The sequence below is a fragment of the Ammospiza nelsoni genome, chromosome 14 (assembly GCF_027579445.1).
Source record: "Ammospiza nelsoni isolate bAmmNel1 chromosome 14, bAmmNel1.pri, whole genome shotgun sequence".
Classification (NCBI taxonomy): domain Eukaryota; kingdom Metazoa; phylum Chordata; class Aves; order Passeriformes; family Passerellidae; genus Ammospiza; species Ammospiza nelsoni.
The window spans coordinates 3,360,842-3,378,953 of record NC_080646.1 but is presented as its reverse complement, the minus strand read 5'-3'; the positions used below and the strand labels follow the sequence as shown (position 1 = coordinate 3,378,953).

The 18,112-nt window shown below is 43.2% G+C and overlaps 1 protein-coding gene across 1 annotated transcript in view; it reads right to left on the bottom strand.

The window, feature by feature from the left end:
• Positions 1–18,112, bottom strand: part of ADAMTS17 (ADAM metallopeptidase with thrombospondin type 1 motif 17) — a 151,214-nt gene that overhangs the window by 47,406 nt on the left and 85,696 nt on the right. Inside the window, exons 11-15 of the mRNA XM_059482237.1 lie at positions 14,962–15,063; positions 13,789–13,934; positions 11,385–11,551; positions 10,566–10,693; positions 1,701–1,821 (exon numbers count right to left, since the gene is read on the bottom strand). Of these exons, the coding sequence (XP_059338220.1) occupies positions 1,701–1,821; positions 10,566–10,693; positions 11,385–11,551; positions 13,789–13,934; positions 14,962–15,063 (664 nt within the window). The remainder of the gene's footprint in view (positions 1–1,700; positions 1,822–10,565; positions 10,694–11,384; positions 11,552–13,788; positions 13,935–14,961; positions 15,064–18,112) is intronic.

Here is an 18,112-nt window from a genome sequence, read left to right as displayed (position 1 = left end):
GGTTCACCTGAGGACCTGATTCTGCAAAACAGCATGTGAACAGAAATGGATGGAAGCACACATAAAATGTAATTAACTTTCCAAATTAAATAAAAAAATAAAACAAAACACCTAATAAATGGTTATGAGGTTATACTGGTAAAAACAATTATCTTGTAGATTATGTGAGATGGCTAAGGTGGAAACATTTTACTGACAAAGCAACACTTTGACAGGTTTGTGTGTCTGAGATGATCAGCAGAGAATCTGAATGCTTGAACACTGCTCATGAGTCATCAGGAATTCTTTCTGATTAGGTTCCAGGGCACTGGGGGTGAAAACCTCCTGCAGAGTCCTGGCAGCCACTTAAGGCTGAAGCTGCTCTGCTCCTGCAGCCTTGTAAAGTCACCACCTCAAGCAGTCTGTGTAGCTGGAAATGGGTGCAACCTCCTGGCAGTGACCCAGAAATTCTGTATTCTGTATTTATCTGCACAAGATGTTTTGTAGACTCCTTGGAAAAAAGATAGCTACTCTTCAGCAGTATGTAAGAAATCCATGAAAGCTGTATAACCTGCTACAGAAATGGAGAATAGCTGGGATTTTTCAGTGGAAATGAGGAACTTTTCCCACCACTTGCATCAAATGCAAAAGGCTTGCTGTAAGTGGGTGGAAAATGGGACAAAAGAGTCAAAAGCATTAATGCAGGAAACCATTCAACAGTTTGGCCAAGCACACAGATGGACTCCAGAGAGATGTGGTGCAGGTGGGAAATCCTACCTGCATCTCACAGGAGGTGACAGATTCCAGCTGGCTCCACAGGTGAGGAGGAGGAGGGTGCAGAGGAAGAGGTCAGTGAAGAAAATTAGAGCCTCAGACTTCAGAGCTGAGGCCTGGACTAAAGGGAGCTGCTAAGCACTGGTGCTGCTTTAGCTGCTAAACTGGACAGAAGTGTGTGCTTAGAGGGGATTTTCATGTGCTTTGTGGAACTCAGCCCTGGAGCAGCACATTGAATGTATTTCTCCATACAGAAATGCCAGTTGTGTATTCACTGAATGGGAAATAATTTTTTTTTCTGGACAATTGTTTCCTCCTGGAGCAGTTTCCAAGTCTGGACGTGGCTTTCCCTCCCTTTGGCTAATAAGGATGTGTGATAACAGGGTTCTCAGAAGTGTAGTACAGAAACCCTGGAACAAAGACTAATTCAAACACCAAGCTGTACATACATTAATGTTTAACAAGAAAGGGAAAAGTCTTATATCCTATACTGGATATTTTTGCTGGCAGGGAATCAGTAAAAATATGCAGAGGGGAGTGCACTACTCTTTCCTTTAGCTGAGATATTCTGATTATAACATGAATCATCTACAACATGCAACATGCATCATTCTGAGACCTCAAAGATGGTGCTGAAATCCAACTTCCCTCCCACTGGGAAAGATTCTGTGATTTTGTCTCCTATTTAAAATCACCAGCATCAGTAGCACTCAGAATGAGAAACACAGCTTCAGTCTGAATTTCAGGCAGAGGCAGTGGCTGGTATCTGGGTGAACGAGTAAGAAGCAGATGGGATATCACACCTGAAGTGAGTTGGGGTTTGTGTTCCTTAGGAGCTTCCTAGAGCTGTTTTTGCTAGGTGACCCCAGTGCTATCCAAGAGGAAGAGCTGTTACTGCTGCCCCAACTCTCCTGCAGCAGGCAGAAGAACCCCAGAGTGTTACTCACCCATGCCCTTGGTGTGGTTGAAGTCTCCTTTCACCACCTTGCAGGTTTTCCCATCTCCACTGCAGATCCCACAGCGATCCTCTTTGGCAGCTGAGCCAATGATCCCATCACAGCCAATTTTCTAATGACAACAACCAGAGACCCCCATTACTTTGTTTTCAAGGTTAGAGCATCTCTAAACAATGAGGTCAACACTAAGATTGACATTGACTGAAAACCTGAATGGGGAGAAAACATTCAATCTTAATTAAACTTTTGAAATACCTGAAAAAAGACCTCATTAATCAGATGGCTCAAGATAGCTGAAATGAAAGAATAGTTCAGTGGAAGCAGGTTAGTTCCGTATCAGGCCAATTTCTACCACAAGATTGCCCATGCAATTATGAAATTTTCCACATGCTTGCACTGTACTAAGAATCAACATTCAACTGAAAAATAAATTATAAAATCTAACAGTTTCACCTAAAGCTTCATTATAAAGGGTGTTTTAATAATTTTCTATACGTATCTATTTCTTTTTTTCTAATAAAACCTACAGTTCTGCTTCCACACAAGGGAAGAGTCACAATATTCTGCATGTAGCTATGGGAATTATCACCATGATCTTCCTTATTCACAAAGCATTCATGGGTTATGATGGTGAACATTCCACTCTTGTAGATCTTGAGGCTGACAACACTGTCATTAATCTATGTAAATGAATCTTGTATTCTATCCATGTAAGACCCTCAAACTGATCAGCAATTCACTCTTAAAACATAAATTTCTACTGAAAAAAGCCTTGTCATTATGCAAGTTATTAGTAGAGATTGCACTATTAAAAGTGAGTTTAAGATTTATTCTGCATAGATAAACAGTTTCTTGGCAAATGAGTAGCAGGACTGTCACTAGTAAGACTTATTTGAATGAGGCTATTGGGTCTCTCCCTTCTTTGCCTTCCTGTGATGAAGCCAGAGGAAAGTTGGAGAGATATCTTAGGGAACAATCAAAACAACAAACATTTTGAAAAATAGGGTAAGCAGGGAAATATTAAGAGAACTCGGCTGTTTATCTGAGCCTGGCTGTGTGTAAGCAATGCAATTTGGATCAGAATTCCAACATTCCCCTTGTTTCAGAAGACCCTGGCCACTGCCTCAGTCCAGATGTATTTCAGGGATCAAAGATTGCCAGTGTTCCACTGTGTGCTGATGCAGAGCTTGTCTGGGTAGATCATTAGGGACAGACATGCTGAGAGAGGGTGATCATCCTAAACACATACCAGGGAAATGCTGCTCATTAACTGGCACAGCACCTACATTGGTGCACAGGAACAGCAGGAAAAAACTGTATAAATGCATAAATGGGAGTTAAAAGAAGGAGAAGACCCTGGAGTTCCTGGCAGTTGCAATTCTCAAGCCTGAACTTCACACCCATGTCCAACAAATAATTTTGGGATATTGAACGTGATTCTGCCCCCAGAACAGAAGGATGTCCCAGCAGTTCTCCTTCCAGGAAAATCAGGATGATTTATTAATGGGGTTGCTGAAAGGCAGCTGGAAATGAACGCCTGCCTGCCACCCTGCTGAGATACTGGAAAGGCTGTGTTTAATTTAAGGCTCTGGCGCTATCTTTTATTGTGCTGCATTGTTATTAGCACTATGTGAGCACACAGATGAATAAAGGGAACATAATGAGTGTTGAACCACACTTATTCCCAGAGCTACATGAGGAGTCTGTAGGACTCTAACAGAGGCAGGGAAAGAATGGGGAGTTGGCAATCACATGCTTTGTATTCACGCTGGAGTTTCCCAGATAATGGAAACCAGTGGGAGCCAGCAAAGCTTGGGAAGGCTGGGTCCCCTCTCATCTGAGACTGGGGTTCAAGACAAGCCATCTCCTCACACCTTTACTTGCTCACTGACACCCTTCCACTTGAGAAGCCCTTGAGAGGCATGGAGAGAACCCACTGAATCCACAAATGTAATTCCCAATATCTTTGCTGGTTTTTACCTTTCATTTTCACCCTGTTCCCTGTGAGTGAAGGAACTGGGAATGGCCCTTGCACCCTCCTCTTCAATGGTACCAATGGCACCATTGCTCCCATTCACAGGACAAACTTTTCCCTCAATCCGGGCCCTGAGACTTAAGGCCCCCATCACGTTAGGGCCAGGAAATGGCTTCTTACAAAGGAATATCTCTAAGAGAATAAAACACATTTTTCTTTGGCTTCAAGATGAAAATTGGTGCATTCTTGCTACTTTATGGGGGAAAAATACCTTGGAAGCACTTTAGTGTTGTCTACATAAACATTAGAGCCCGTTTCCCTCTCCCCAAGCCTTCCAATCACTTCCAAACTGAAAGTGCATTTAATAAGAGTACATTTAATAACAGTACATAATGAAACAGCTTTGGGTAAGATTTGACAGTGGATTCCAAAAGCTGCAAAGTCATTTAGAAATGCATTGCAGTGACCACCTTGGTCACTCTGATCCTTTGAGAACTCCCCACATGGAAAATACTCTTAAAACCACCACCATGGCCACTCTTAAAACAAGTGGATCAGTAAAATCAAAGGGGAAGAGACAGGACTGGGAGGGCAGAACACAGTGGCTGTCACCTTTGTGGGTGCAAAGCATCTGCCAGCAGTCCTTGGGCTGTTAATTGAGAGATTCTCCAAGGTGTGAGAGCTCCTGAGACTCCAGCACTGGCTGGAGAAACTATGCAGTGTGTACATCAGCAGTTTCCCACTGACAACATGCTCTGTGTATTATACTGCCCATCCTTTAACTACAGAGCTGTCCTCAGCCTGCAGAAAGCTTTCCACAATGTGAAGCCTTAATTAACCATATGCAAAGGGAAAATCCCAAGTTTCACTGCTCAAAAGGCAAGTTTCAACAGTGCAGAAAGTATCCCTTAAACCTAAATAATTGAAGGGAGTTGTTTGATCTTTGCCATCTCTCACTTGCTTTGTGGTGCTCCCTGTCCACTCCAACCAATCAAGGTAAGGGGATTCATTAAATTTAGAAGCAGAAAAGGGAAGCTTTACATTCTGAAGGAAGAAAGACCCTGTAAATAACAATAACATCCCATGTTTTCTGACCCAAGAGTTATCCTGCAGATGAGCAGACTGAGCCCATAGACCAGCCCATCCAGCAATTGCTGGATACTTTCAGTTCCATCAGTCTTCAATGGACTGGTAAGAAGGGAAGCAGCTTTAAAACATGGGACTGCTGGCAAGAAACATGAAAATAAGTCTTTTAGGGCTTCAAGTCCTCAGCATGGACAGTCAGAAATGTATCCACAGGTTTTTAGGGCTATTTCACCCAGGCAGTCTCCTGCTCTGGCACCACTTTTTGGAACTAGCCACCAACCTTTAAATTGGCAGGTAACCGCACGTTTGCTGAGCCAAAGGCCTGAAATTAATTCTCTTTAAGCTAATATCTCCATCCACCCTTCCTTCCCTCCCTCCTCCTTCTTCTCATTTTTATAATTAAACATCTGAAAGTACTGCTTGTTGGGTGGTATTTCCAGCTTCAGTCATAGCTGGCTCCAGCATAGGAAAACTCTTCTCTTTTGAATATATATCACTTGGATTCTTCTGTGTGAACTATTCTCTGTATTGCTTGGGTATTTTTTAATGATATTTTTATTTGTATTTTCAATGGCTGTGAAAGAGCTCAATTGATACAGCTTGTGAGGGTATGTTTTGCTACATAAACACAATTATTTTTGTTATATACACCCACTCTGTGCAAGAAATGACATTGTAGGCTCACAAAACTGTAATGCTTCCCATATGCTGAACTAACTGGCTGTCTCAATGGATCAAATATAAATACTGATGCAACATGTGCCACTTTACAAATTAATCATGTACAGAGCAGGCTGGTTATGACAGATTCATCTACACTGCCAATTCCTTCTGTCCATAATATCCAATGCCATTGATACCTCCAGGGATGGACCACATGAAACAGGAATGTGCAGATGTGAGCAAGTGACATTCAGATCTGAGGGGAAGAGAATTCTTATTGCATTGTTTTAAACACCTCTGCCCCTGTGGAGGGTTGTGGGGGCTGTCAGGGCTGGGTGAGGTGAGTCTGGGTCCCTGATCAAGCAGTTCCTCTCTGAGTTACTCCAATTTCTGTTCCACAACAAGTTTTGTGCTAAGGGTTGGAGTCCCTGTAGGAGTTAGTTCAGCAAACATCTTCCTGTCATTTCCCAAGCCTTCAGATTTTGTCTGAATCAGAGCAGCTCTGCAGGATCAGGAGTTAGACACATCCTATTTTAAATCTGTATTATCTCATCTGCATTAGATCTGCAATGTGATCTGCCATTGACTTTGTGCTTAGATCCCTCAGCAGCTCATGGGGGTGTTAGACACAATAATTTATGATTTTTCACACTTAGATATTGAAGGCTATGTGTCAAAACCTCTGTGCTCATGAGAGAACATGCAAATAATGCAAAGTTCTTTCCTATCCCAGGAACTCCTTTGCTTCTGTTCTATTATATGCTTTCCATGGGATAACATGGAAGAAAAACTGGGGAAACAGCATGGGATTTTTGTTTTTCATATCCCACTGCAAAGTACACCACAAACTAGTAGGATATCGACAAAGACTTGCTTTTGCCACTATGCCTTACTCACCAAAATCCCTGATACTCTTTTAAACCTCAGATTACATTGCTACAGATCCAGACATGAAAAAAAACAAAAAGGCAATTATACAACAGGTTTCTGTAGTTCAGACAACCCTTCTGGATTTTGTGCACATGCACTAAATAATTTATCAAAGTTCAGTGCTAAGCCAAGTTGTTGTATGGAGACAAGCTACCCAGTCTGGAACATCTTGTACCACAGTTTGTAATGCAGGAATATGAATAATACATGGAAAATACTCAAGTGAGGAGACAAAGCCAGAACTCCAGGCATCAATCAAATGCAAAAAGTGGGTACTAAGTATGTAAAAAACTGTTTGCCAGAAGCAGGTCCAGTAGACAACTTCAATTTCTCCTCTGCCACCTGTGGCACTCTCCTGACACTCTGCCTGTCCAGTTTACAGAAGCTATTTTTGAAAATCTGTCCATTTTCCAATTTGTGCTCCCCTTTCATAGAGTGTGACAATCACTTTCAGAAAAAAATAGTTCTGTAACAATTCTGTTGTGCCAGGACAGCCTAATATGTGGCTTATCCTCATTAAACACACTGTGGATTCACCAGCCAGTTGAAAGGAGGTGTGATATGACAAAACATTCATGAGAAAACTGCAGATAGAGCCAAAACATCTTCACCTCTTAAATTGTTAAATCACAGCAAAGACTGCCCTTGATCTCTAGCCCAGTTCTTGCTACACAGGAGGTCTCTCTTTTCACAGAGACCTTAAATTACATCCTGAAGCACAATCTGTAGTCCCCACTGGAAAGTTCTCATGCTGTCATGAGGGTCAGACTAATCCTCCTTTGAGAAAAGCCAGCACAAGGTCATGTGCATCACACCAGTCAGCTGAGCAGCTTGTCTTCTCCTCACCCCTCTGCTCTGTGACATCTGACACTTTTTTTAGCTCCACTTCTGCCAGCAGTTTTGAATTAACCTCAGCAGCACAGAGCAAAACACTGTAAGGGGTTAGAAAGTGCCCTGTTCTCATATCAAACACACACCCCACGGGCCCAGGGAAGAGCAAAACCCTCAGGGAATCCTCTCCCTGAAAGCCATTTGTCACTTGAAGGGAAATGGGAGGAGATGAACCCAGTGTGAGGTGCAGGTTGCAGTGCCCAACCCCACCTTCCCCATGGCTGCAGTGCCCATGACAGGGAAAGCAAATTGCTGCAAAGCCTAAATGAGCAGTCACCCTCCTCCTCCTCTTCCAACACATCAGGCTGCTCTTGTTCTCCAGCCTGCTACAGATTTTCTGTCTCTGAAAAATCTCTGGGGAAAATAAATTCTCCTTGCTAGAAGACCATGTGCATTTTGAGGATGAAAGGTCAAAGACCTACATATGCTTTGAACAGGGGATCCAGTTTGCTCAGAGGATGGTAAGAAATTGTGCATTTGAAATGTTCAGCCTCAAAACCAACTCAAATAAACAAGGAAAAAATAAATTAAGACCTTATGATTCATCTTAAAAACAAGGAGTAAGGCTAGAAAAAGTCTAGGTGATTTAGGAACCCCCATGCTAAATTTAGGGCTGACTTTGCTCTTTGGTGCTTCTATGCATGATCAAAGTAATAACCAAGTTTACTCACTCCAGCTGCCTTCAGGTGTAAGGGATAAATGCAGAGATGCTGCTGCCTTTGATGATTTTGTTTCAGGGATAGTGAGGCTGACAGCAAAGGCTTCATTGACACCTTTTAGATTGGGGTTCAGCTTTAAAGAGAAACTGTAGTAACTTCACAAAGTACAACTGAAGGACAAATTCCCTTAGTGCCTAAATGTATTTGGGGCACTTTGAGGCTTCAGAGAATCTGTTCCTGCTTTCCTTCTCAAAACCCTCCTCTCCTTGCAACAGTTTTTTCTCTACATTCATTCATCACCCAAGAACGATCCACGAGCTGCATTTAGGAGCATCTAGTGAAGGGAGAAGATCTATTACATTTCCTGGGCTAGATGTTCACAGGCAATGGTTACTGCTAATTTGTCTGTTGCACTGACAATGTGTCATTCCTGCCTTTGAGAGCCTCTAACTAGAAGGATTACATAAGGAAATAAATAACAGTAATACCACCCTCTGATTTCAGCACTTATTCTGTTCTCCAGGCCCCCTGCAATGCTTATTGCCAGGCTTTGTCTGTGCTGGGTAAAGAAACAAGGAGAGGAGTAATTAAATGAATATGGCAATTAAATTGGTTTAATAGGCAGCTAGTTAGACAAGTATCTGTGGCAAATGGGGTACACAGGCACATATGGCAATTCTCAGCTCTGCACTGCATATATGGCAGAGGAGCATTATAAATGAGTTCACAGGGCTTTCAAATCTGCTCGGCTTGAACTGATCATTTCACATTTTTTCTCAGCCAGATGCAAATGGACTGAATGTTCTGCAGCTGTCATCACCTCTCTGCACAGTTAGAGGCAGTTGCCCCCGACTCAGAGTGCAATTTGCTTTTCGTGATGTGCCTCCAGTGCTCTGTGCTCATAAAGGAATTCATTTGGAGGGAGCTGGCTACTGATCCTCCCTGGATGAAAAAAAGGTGCCTTGCCATGATGTCTGATTTACCATTTGTGGCAGTTCTGAAGGTTTGGAGCAATAAAACCGGCCAGCCCAGAGTAATGGTCAATGGCACACAGCTGGAGGTGCACAGCTGGCCTGACTATAAAAGGTTATTAATGGGTTTTTGTTTTAGCTTTTTTCAGATATTGCCAAAAACTGAGAAAAATTAAGTAACTTGGGATGCACCATGAACCTGGCTCTATGTGCAAAGCACTTTGTATTATAAAGAATCAAACTAATACTGGCTCCCCAGACTGCTGCTATTTATATTCTTCATTGGAATAAATTAGAAAGAGTGAATTAAAAGTGCCTCTTCAGCATCATTTGTCAAGAAACAGTGGGAAGTGTCTCCTGCAGCAGTGCAAAATTCAATCCAAAGATTTTTCACTTCTCTCTTTGCATTGTTATTAGTAAAGCTGCTTTGTGTCCCCAAAGCCTCTCTCACACCCAGGTGGGTATTATGTTCATTTATCTCCCTGCCTGGAAGGCTCAAAGCAATAAAAATTGGCATTTCTTAACCACTCACAGAAAACAGAAATAATGCCAAATTTGGCGTGCCCTGTGCCCCCAGGGCAAACCTGTGAAGTTAGTGGAAATAAAAGGTGATGCTAAAAAGCTGTTGTGGTGGATACAGAGGGCTGGTTAATACCACGAAGAGCAACTCTTACTACAGGATACACATCTGGATGAGGAGAAACTTAAAGGGAAAAATTGCCAGGAAGAATCCAGCCCTGGCAAAGCTGCTGTAGCCAAGTGAACTGTCTTTCCCACCACTGTGGTGTGTGCAGCACACTTTGAACATGTGCTCCATGATCAGGAGAGAGGAAACTCATGGAGGGTCTGCCCTGTCAAACTGACAAATGACCTGAACCCATCATCAGGAGCACCCACTCCAAACAACTTCCTGTCTTTTATGATCTTTAAATACACATTTTCTCATCTTTCTTCCCCTGTGTAAACATTAAATCTCCATCTTATATGGATCTACACACCTCTACTAAATTTTTGAGGAACCTGAAGCACCAGCTCTAAGAGCTGCCCTCCTTAGCATTTAATGTGTTACAAACTCTCTCAGCAAACCATGAAGTTTTACTTCCCACAGCTCATTTTGGGTGTGTGTGTTATTTGGTTAGAGAGAAATAATCACTGCAATGGTTATGGGCCACCACTCTAAGGAAAAGAGAATTCAATCTGAAGACTCTGGCTCATGTAGCTGCAGGAGCCAAGGAGCCACTGGTACTGAAAGGCTTCCTCAGTATTTCTAAGGAACCAGGTGGACCCAAAAGCATCATGATTCTGCAAGATAATGCTGGTAACAGGCTAGTGACAATTGGTAAGCTGATTTGCAGCTTCAGTGCTTTTATCAGTGACTCCTCTAATAGCCAAAAAGAGCAGTTAAGCAGGCCAGACTTCTCCTCCAATCTGCTCCCCTCACAGAAGTCCCTTCTCACCCAAGCCATGCACACATGCAAATGTGATTTTTTGAGCATTGCCAGCTGTTCAGGAATAATATCATACCTTGGGCAATCAGTGCAGTGCTCAGACCAACAACAGAGCCACGGAGCACTTGTAGTGAGCCCTATAAAGCCCTCAGGGACAGCCTCCCAGCCCCCAGCACAGCGCTGCCCCAGGCTGAACCTCACACCACAAATAGAACAAGAGAAGGTTACTCCACCTGGCACTTGCCATGTACACAGAGGTCTGTCTCATAGGGCCCACAGGGAGTTCCATCCAGGACTCTGTCTGCCACCAGCACAGGAGAATCCTTGCCCAGTGGGGAGCAGAAGAGCTCACATGGCTTATCTGGGAAAAGAAATATGACAACTGCCCTTGGGAACAGCACAAAAAAGTGTCTGAGGCAATGGTGATGCATTCTCTACATGAGTACATTTGGATATCTCATCTTTGAAAGAACATGAGGCTTTCAGTTTAGGCCTGTCATTTCCCCAGTTTAAAGTAACACTATTTAAAGGGTTACATTGATGAGACTGGGCTTTAACAGCACAGAAAACCAATCAGTCAATACAGTTTTGTGTATCTGTAAAGGGAAGATGTTTGTTACAGGGAACACTCATCAGTGTGATAAGAATGATCAAGTCACTCACCACATATGCTGAGATGCCCCAAAGTGTCATAAATTAAAATATGGCACAGGGAATCCACCTTTCTTTCCAGTTCCAAACTAACCGGAACTTTTCCACATTTAAATTCCCAGCTCTCTCCCAGTCTGGGAATTTCAGACTGGGAATCAAGTTAAGGCACTTCTCTCCCAGCATTTTAAAAAGATGAGTAAAGCATTGACAACTCTCTGTGTTCTATTAAGGAGGCTAAAGGAACAGCAGGGCAGCATCAAGAACAATTAATTGTAATTAGTCCTTCAGCTGTAGCTAAAGCGGGCCTATTGCAGCCTTCTCACCAACAATGGAGCCCTGCAGATGAGAAACTGCAGCAAAAGAACAGTGAGGAATTACAGAGGGAGATGAAAAAAACTCACCATCCACGATGACAGCTGTCAGGAGGCTTTTCTTCTTGTTGGTGTACCTGTCATGGGCCTGGCACTGCTGGTCCCTGAAGCTGGGCACCCCTTTGGGGCAGGGCAGGTTCTCACACACCGTGTGCTCCACGCTGGCTCCCCGGCAGTTCTTCCCACCCGGCCCCGGGCTGCAGAGGGGAACGAAAGCAGGGTCAGCACCACACACCTGGAATGTTCCATCTTCCCCCTCCCACCCTTCCTCTGCCCCCTGCCTCAAACACTCCTGAGGATGGAGACACAGCAAACATCCCATCAGCACGTGATCTCCTTGCAATTCAAGTGCCACAGAAGCAGCTATAACCTGCACTGCAGACATGGTATTTAAAAACAAACCTGTGCTGCAGATAACCTCCATCCATGAAATCCATTCCACACATTTGTTTTTTAAACATACAGGAAGGGCCACTAATGCAACATCAGAATTAAGCACCTGCAAAACTTAGCTGTTTTTATTTATGAATCCCCAGAGAAGAAGGAAAACTCAAACTCTCAGCAATAGCCTGTGTTTTCTTTGCAAAATAAAACAAAATACAAACAAAAAACCACAGGTAAGCATGGAATCTGGAATTCCAGGTCCCAAGCCTTGCACTTATGAGCTCAAATCTGGGATTTCCAATAAACACTGCAATCCAAGCCCCTCCTGGCACATGTCTGAAACAGTGACTGTGTGAGATATTCTGGTAGGCAGCCACACTTCACTGTATTTATGGCAAGAGAATCCACCAACTAAGGGAACTGAAGAACTCTAAGTCCATTTATGCTGCTGTGACCCTTTTACATGACAAGAGGGGACTGGAGAAGAGATGTTCTGTTTAAGCCAAGGTTTTCTCCTCAGTCCAAAGCCTAGACAGGAACACAAGGCAGTATAACCCAAAAGTCTGCACGTGCAAACTGGCTTATGACACATTCCTTACAACCATGGGGAGGCAATGCATGTAAATGTTCAAAGAAATTACAGAGAGGAAAAACCAAATCAAACAGTGAAGTAACTGGTTTAAAAATACTGATAGTCCCACAGGCTCAAGAGTCAGCTGGCAGGAGCAGAGATTCCTGTAAAAAAAATCCCAAGACCAAATATATACAAAATAAAAGATAAATCCCTTAGCCAGTATTTCTGGACAGCGAATAAACCAGCTGCAGAAGTGGGCTGAGGCCAGGAATTTGAAGCTAAAGAAGATCACGTGTGTATCTCCAGCCAAGAATGTATATGAGCGAGAGAATTTTAAAATCAGTGTGCAGTGTTGGAAGGAGCATTTCCTGTAATTTAATGAACGATGATGAATGGATTTAGGTTTGGTCAGCACTGTAGCTGACAGCAAAGAAACCAGCTCAGTCCCCTTTTCAGGAAAATGAGCTGGTAAAAATCAAACCTGGATATTACAGACATGCAACTGCAACTCAGATAAGGAGAGCAATAAACAAAAATATCCTTTTTCACATGATTACAGGTCAACAGCAGCAATTGTGAGCCTATCCATCATCTAGGCATGTCTTTGAAGTGACTGCGTTGCTACGCAGAATTTCAGCCCCAATTTAAAAAGAAAAGCTTTGGGTACTTTGTGTGTAGAAGAAAACATAAAATCTGAATAAAGTCAGAGATACTGCACTTGGAGGGCTGCTCCCAAGGCTGTGAAGTTATAATAAACACAATTGGGTGGCCAGTTAAATGGCACCATTGTAACCTCTTCAAGACCCCAAAACAATGAAGAGACTTCCAGATAGGCCTCAACTGACCTGGGGGATGAAGGACAACACCTACATTTCATCCTGAGTCAGAAAAAATCCAAGCCCATGCAGAGAGCACGGACTTGTTTGTAGTCACTGTGCAGGAGCTAAACAGCACCCACGGCTCTCTGCATACATGAAAACCTTCCTGTTCTTATGCAGCACATCCTGACCTACAGAGCATCTCAAGGGGCTTTGCCAACACAGCTCAGGAACACCCTGATCATTGTCAGCCACTGCCCTGCTCCCCAAGCCCAGAGCAAGCACTGATCTCTAAGGCACATTGGCTCACTTTGGTTGGTAGATCCAGATCAGCCCCTCCTCATTCACTGTAGCACTGGAGGGGAAACACAGCATCAGTTTTTCTGCCAAACTACACGTATCTACTTCAACTGTATCCACCTTTGAATCACTGCAATGGGAAACTTCCAAAGGTGACCCTTCAGGCCACTTGCACAAAACCACTTCAAGTCACTCCAGGATTCCAACCTGGTCATCACAGCTTGTGAATGAGAAATTTCTCAGGGCTTCTGCCCAGCTCTGCTGCCCATTTCTCCCCTGTACTCCTGCAGCAAGGGTTTCCCAGGAGGGAGAAGGCTGCCAGCACGGCAGAAGGAGGCAGGATGGTGTGAGCACTCACGGGGGATTGTCACATTTCCGCTGCCTGAAGCGCACGCCTGTTCCGCACGTCCGGCTGCACATGCTCCAGGGGCTCCACACGCTCCAGTCGCCGTCCACGTGCTCAGGGATGGGGGTTTTACTGACACACTCCCCAGCTCGGCACCACTGCAAGGACACCACGTTAGCACAGCCTGGGAGGGAGCCCTCACCTTGCACAGGTGACTGAGGGATTGCAACAAGTCCACGTTTAAGTTTCTAGGGATTCGAGGCTTTGGTGAGATGGCAGTAGGGGAAGGAGGAAGGGAGGAGGTGAAATGTAAAAGTTTAAGTGTCACTCTCACCAAGCCCCTGAAGAGGGTTCTGTCATTAAATAAACAATCACAGAATTGAGCCCCTTACTTTATAAAGCAGATAATTATCTAAGTACTAAGACTTAAAGCCCCACGATTCACAGCAACTGAGTCCAAGAAATTATACCCCAAAGCAATGCCTGCATCAGCACTGCTCCCAGTATGTACAAAATGATTGAAGTATTTTGGACTTAACTTGGCCAAAGCCCCAAACCCCTGTGATTCTAATAGGTTGTGCTGGCTCCTGACCAAGCAGTAACTTGGCCTGTCCAGGATGTGACACAGTGAGCACAGCTAAGAAACCTTATGAAAGAGTCATCAGGACTCCTCCAGTTAGAAAAACATGGGCATAAAAACTTTTTTTTTTTTTTTCAGTTTCCTTGTCATGGCTTCCAGGACCCAGTTTTTCTTGTCATTGTTTATCTTTATCCTTGATTTCAGCAGCCAGCTTCTTAATTTTACCCTTTCTTACCTTCACAACTATACCATAGATTAAAAAAAAATAAATTAGAGTCCAAAACCAGTAAATAAGGGGCTGAGAGTTACCAAACCAGTCAAGTTCCAAAAAACACATATATAAACAAATACAGCCAATTATACCTCAAAAAGAACAGAACATCACTGAATTTGAGCTACTTGTAGTAACTATAAAGTAGCCTCTTTTTCTTTCCCCATCTTCTGCACCTCCCCAAATGTCAGACTAAATGCTCTGCACACTTTCTACCTCAAATACAACCCAGAACATGACCAGCAATGGGTTTATGGTAAATACTGAACATCTTGGAAACACTTTTCCCAATGCTGGGAAACAAGAAGTGACAGCTGCTGAGCATCCTGATTACCTTGTCTGCGCCACATTCGGTGCCATCCAGAGGGGGATCCAACTTTGTCTTACAGGATGTGTCTCCTTCCACCAGGCACCAGAGCCCAGCACACATCAAATGCTGTAATCACAAAGAAAGGAGGTGCAGTTATTACTTTTGGAAATGCCAGCCATCATTCTGAGATACACTTCAAAGCTCAGGCAGTCTTTCTCAAGTGAATCCAGAGGCATCTAGTTGGTTTGGGAGCAATTATTTTTTAAGGGTTGATTTGCATTAAGTGGTGAGGCCGGAAACATGAAAGAGATTGATGGATGCCACTGACAGGAACAAAACCTACCCCAAACAAAAAGTGTGCTATTTGAACAGATTTCTTTTCACAAGAATAAATCTGGTCCATTAGAAAGGAATCCTATATGGGAGGCCACGTTGGGTGCTTTGGAACCATGCCAAATGCTTAGATGTCCAAGATACTTAATTACTCCTACTTTAAAAAAAAATATACTGAAGTAACTGCAGCTGGTGGTAGCAATAATCAGCCAGCAATGCCCCTGGGGAGAAGGTGGAATGAGAAAGAGGAAAGGATGTCATGGTGTGCTGTACAGCAGAGGAGGAGCTTGGTGACAGGCAGGGTCAAAGAATGGGAATATTCTAGGGAACATTGCCCAGTGCTGCTGCTCTGCTCAGCCAGTGTGTGCTGCAGGGATCTCAGGGCTGACCACAACTGTGACCTGCCAGATCAAAGCATCTTCAGAATTTAAGAGAAAGCACCAGGAAAAGGGACCTTTGCATCGGTAACATTTTCCACAGCATCCACCATGCTTTGCATACCACGGAAGGGGATGATTCCAGTACAGTGCTACATAGCTGAGTACCAGAAGAACAACAAAGAAGAATTACATTTCTTTCCACTATTGTTCACATTTCAATGTAATGGTAAAAAGATGAGAAACCTGACTCTAGTGCCAGCTGGTCTTGTCAAGATTTATTGCACCTCATTAAACAGTTGAGTCAACACGCCTCAGCCTCATGGTTCTTCCCCAATGTAATGTAAGAGACTGTGGGTGCACGTGTGTTTTGTGTACAGGCATGTTGGTATGTCTCTATAAAACACATCATGTCTCTATAAAATAGATCTGTACAAGAGAGGGTGCAGATGAGATAAATCCCAGTCCTAGTGACGATGTAGAACATACTGAAACAAAACAGTTATCACAGCAGTATCTGCATCCTGCTCCATTTCCACATTTCTTTCTGGAAAGAGAATTTTTCACTATTTAAACCCAAAGAACATTCACAAAAACTGGGAGCAGACAGCACAATTCAGCATCTGTATTAACCACAATGCAGAAAGTCATTGTCAAACAAACAACCAAACAACAGCAAATACTCCAGGGAAACCTAAATCAATGAATTTTCAAGAGATTTTCTCTGAACAAATAGAGCATATGGGAAAATATCAGTCTTTGGTAATTTTGACTAAATGACTGTGACTAATTAGTGGTTTACCCACAGCTCTGAAAGCACTTAAGCATCAATTAGCCATGAAGACATCACACACAGTTTTATTGACAGGTATAGAAACATTGACAAGGCAGAGATTTCAGAGCTTACTGAGAAATTCATTGTTCTACCTCATAACTCCCAGATTCTCCACCCCCTGCCTTCTGGAGAGGACTAAAATCAAGAAGTTCATCAATTAACCATCCATAAGCATTACAGAAAGAACACAAATCTAGTCAATAAACCACAGTGTGAAGGCACTACCAGCAAAACCTCCTTCCAAACTGTGGCTAGGGACAATATTGGTAAGTAAAATGAAGGGAAGCTTTGGAAATGAAAAGATGCAGACAGCAAGTATTTCCACTTTTCCAGTCTTCAACCCCTCTCTTGCATATAACCACAAAGCTTCAGAGCAGAATGTGAGGAGAAACACTCCAGCCAAATCTCTTGAACGACCCAGACAGAAATTTTGCCCCCAGAAGGAAACCCTCTGCTTCTGCTCTCTGTCAGAGGAGCATCCTGGCTGAAGATGTGATGGAATTCACTACATCCCAGAAGAAGTTGTTCTAGGCATATATGAGCACCATTGCTAAATATCTGTGCATTACACAAGACCAGTGTTTGTTCAGCTTCAGGTCCCTGGATCATAACTTCATGTAAATTAGGGTTAATTTCTGCTCTTGGATGTAAAACTGGGAAGACAGACTGGGTGGTGGTCGAAACAAAGTCATAAAAATGAAACAGCTTTTTTTTACAATTTTGGTTGCTAACCAGAATCCCTCCATAGCCCACAAGAACATGGAAGGTGATAAAGCCAGGTCACATACAGCTTTTTTTTACAATTTTGGTTGCTAACCAGAATCCCTCCATAGCCCACAAGAACATGGAAGGTGATAAAGCCAGGTCACACACCCAAGTATGAGCCATGGCATGGGGAAGAAATGGGCAGAGATCACCTCAAAAATGTGTGTTTGCACCTGCAAAACAGCTCAGAGTAGGGATACAGAGGGTGCAAATATTCACATACATGTGGGTGTGGTGTGTGCATATCTATGTGTGTGTCTATGCCCACATATTCATGTATACACACACATAATTGTAGGGAAATAAATAAAGGAAATACCTCTCTCAGCAACACCAACCTTTCTGAAATGTCCCACCTTCGAGGTATAGAAGACATTGGATTTTTATAGCATCCCTGTGTTTGATTCAGAAACTGCAAAGCATATTTCAGGAAACAGTTACAGAAAAATCTGGTAATGGTGCTGAGCTCTGTGTTCTGGTGCCACACCACCCAAAGCCCAGACCCTCGTTAGCCCAGTCCCCTGCATTTAACAGTGTTGAGATATCCCAGCAAAGATGAAACCATCGGCTTTGGGATTGGATGTTCCCAAGATACTTTATCATGTTAATAGCTCTGTTCAAAAGAGATCATGTATCCTCCTCAGCCACAATAGGAACCCAAACAAAACTCCCCATTAAACAGCAAAGCAGTCAGTGACTTTTTAATGGTTAAACAGCCAGCTTTGTGGGGAAATATCCAAGTGAGAAATGGCAGGACTTGAAAGGAAGTTGTTGTATGTGAGTGGCAGCTCAGAGCTTATACTGATACAGAAGAAGCCATCAAAAGAACTGCATTAGTGCTAATTCTGCATTCAGCAACCAGCTT